This window comes from Pteropus vampyrus, unplaced genomic scaffold, assembly GCF_000151845.1.
Source record: "Pteropus vampyrus isolate Shadow unplaced genomic scaffold, Pvam_2.0 Scaffold6, whole genome shotgun sequence".
NCBI classification, from domain to species: Eukaryota; Metazoa; Chordata; class Mammalia; order Chiroptera; family Pteropodidae; genus Pteropus; species Pteropus vampyrus.
Genome location: NW_011888787.1, coordinates 9,626,651 through 9,628,780, shown reverse-complemented (window position 1 = coordinate 9,628,780; position 2,130 = coordinate 9,626,651). Strand labels below are relative to the sequence as shown.

General features: G+C 37.6%; 1 protein-coding gene across 1 annotated transcript in view; it reads right to left on the bottom strand.

The window, feature by feature from the left end:
• Positions 1–2,130, bottom strand: part of VAV3 (vav guanine nucleotide exchange factor 3) — a 325,354-nt gene that overhangs the window by 165,675 nt on the left and 157,549 nt on the right. The window contains exon 7 of the mRNA XM_011369192.2: positions 649–752. Within this exon, the coding sequence (XP_011367494.1) occupies positions 649–752 (104 nt within the window). The remainder of the gene's footprint in view (positions 1–648; positions 753–2,130) is intronic.

The window sequence follows — 2,130 nt, the reverse complement described above, 5'->3', positions numbered from 1 at the left end:
CTTATTATTTTTTTTAATTCTCCATTAGAAAGAAACTACTAATCAGTTGATGTTGATCTAATTGTTGATGGGAAGCAATTCATTAGCCATTTCTTAGTCAGTGCCAAGAACCATAGTGCTTGATTTAAAAAGAGAGAACTGTATTTGAAGCAAAAGTCCTTGGAATTTTAATTCATGTGAGTTGTTCAGATTTTTTTTTTTAACTTAGAAAGGAAGATTGTCTTTAGCTGGGAATCAAGTACTCCAAAATAAAGAATTATAAAATATTAGAGTTGGAAACAGCACTAGACTAGATGCCAGCTAATCTACTGTTAACATTTATAGACTAAGAAAAGGAGGCTCCAAGAGTTAAAATGAACTTGCCAAAATCTATAGAATTCAAGAATGACAGGGTCTGTAAAAAGAATCTGCACTGATTTCCAATGCGAAAGTATTGTCCTTTCTTCTTTTTTTCTTTCTTTTTTTTTTTTTTTCCTGATACACATATAGAGGTCAAACCACCACCCAGAGGTTAACTGTCCCACATTCTAATTACTCCCCAGGTAGTATCTTAATAAACAGTAGTAATACCTATTTATGAGCAATTTTAACACCAACTCTCACTATAATTACCAACTAATAGTGACACATTTAAAATTCAGAAGTTACCTTTCCTTGTAGTTAATGAAAATTTGATACAAGTTCTGGTCATTTTTATTTACAATGGAATCATGAATCTCTTGCATTAGGTTCCGATGAACTTTTACAAGTTCCTTAGAAAAGAAAACAATGTCAAAGAAAGTTGGGAATCGGAAGGAAAAAAAATATCACCCCAAACCCAGAATCCCTATTGTTGCTAAACTTGCCATTCGAAGGTATGCTGAATATCCTCAATATATAAGCCCTCTACAATCAGTAAAGAGAGGAGAAAAGGGAGCAGGAGGAAGGGGTGGGGGAGGAAGAGAGAGACCAGGAAGAGAGAGGAGGGGAGAGGAGGGAGAGAGACTGGCCATGCACGTGGGAAATGACCGTGTCAGACCTGACTCAAAACGTCACTGTCCTGTGAAAAAAGAAATTATTTAGCTAGTTATTCACTAGTTATTAAGGGGTAATTTATTCCTTATATAAAAATATGTACAGCTCATTTTCATTTTGTAATCACTTTAAATTTTTAAATAAAACTACCCAAGTGCTTCATGTTCTATTGACAAGATGAGTAATGATTCATGTCCTTAGGATATAAAAATGCAGATCTGTATTTTGGTCAATTAGTAGTGTCCTGGTGCTAAGCTAACAATCAGACTCAATTACTTGAAACCAACTCGTAGCATAAATAAGGGGCAAGTAAAGGGTACTAGGCAGTGTATGAGAGCATCTCAAAAGTCAGAATTTCACATTTTTCCTGATAAGCAAGTAATTTTCAGTCAGGCAGCAAATACATGTCACAGCCAGGAAATGAGGAAATTCGAATGGAGATGCCCCTCCTCCCGCTTCCTCTTCCCATGTACCCTGCAGCTCATGCTGACCCGACAGCATGCCCTTTCCTCAGTGGGGCAGAAATGAAACAGGAATCTGCGAGCCCTGTCATTCTGTTGGGGAGCATGGAAAGGCCGTAAGAGTGAGAACGTTAATGGATCCTAAGTTATAGTGATGGGATTTAGGCGGTTCCAGATCCTCATCTTCCTAAAATGTGCGGTTTGGTTTATCCTAAACATTCATCCGACACTGTGACCTTTCTCTTCCTGTTACGTTACAAATCAATGAGAATGCCTTCATTTGGCCAAAATCAAGGACCAGGACAACATGCCAGAGCTAATGACTGGTACACATCAACACTGAACATGCAGAATCAAATGCAAGGGACCAATCAGGTGATACAAACAAACCTGTACACAAAAGCTATATACTACAACCAAAGCCAGTCCTAGAGTTCTGAGAGCTTGAGTCTAGCCTAACATATCTCGCTGGGCACAGCACTGACTTGCTTCCATGCTTCTGAGTACTTATTCTTTTAGGACTGTAACATAATTGGAAGGTGCCCTGAAACGCAAAATGCTTATATAAACCTAAAAAAAAAAAAAAAAATAGCTCCCTCACGTATTAACCATTAAAATAGACTGTTCAATCATAAGGAAGGAGTGTATCTCAGAA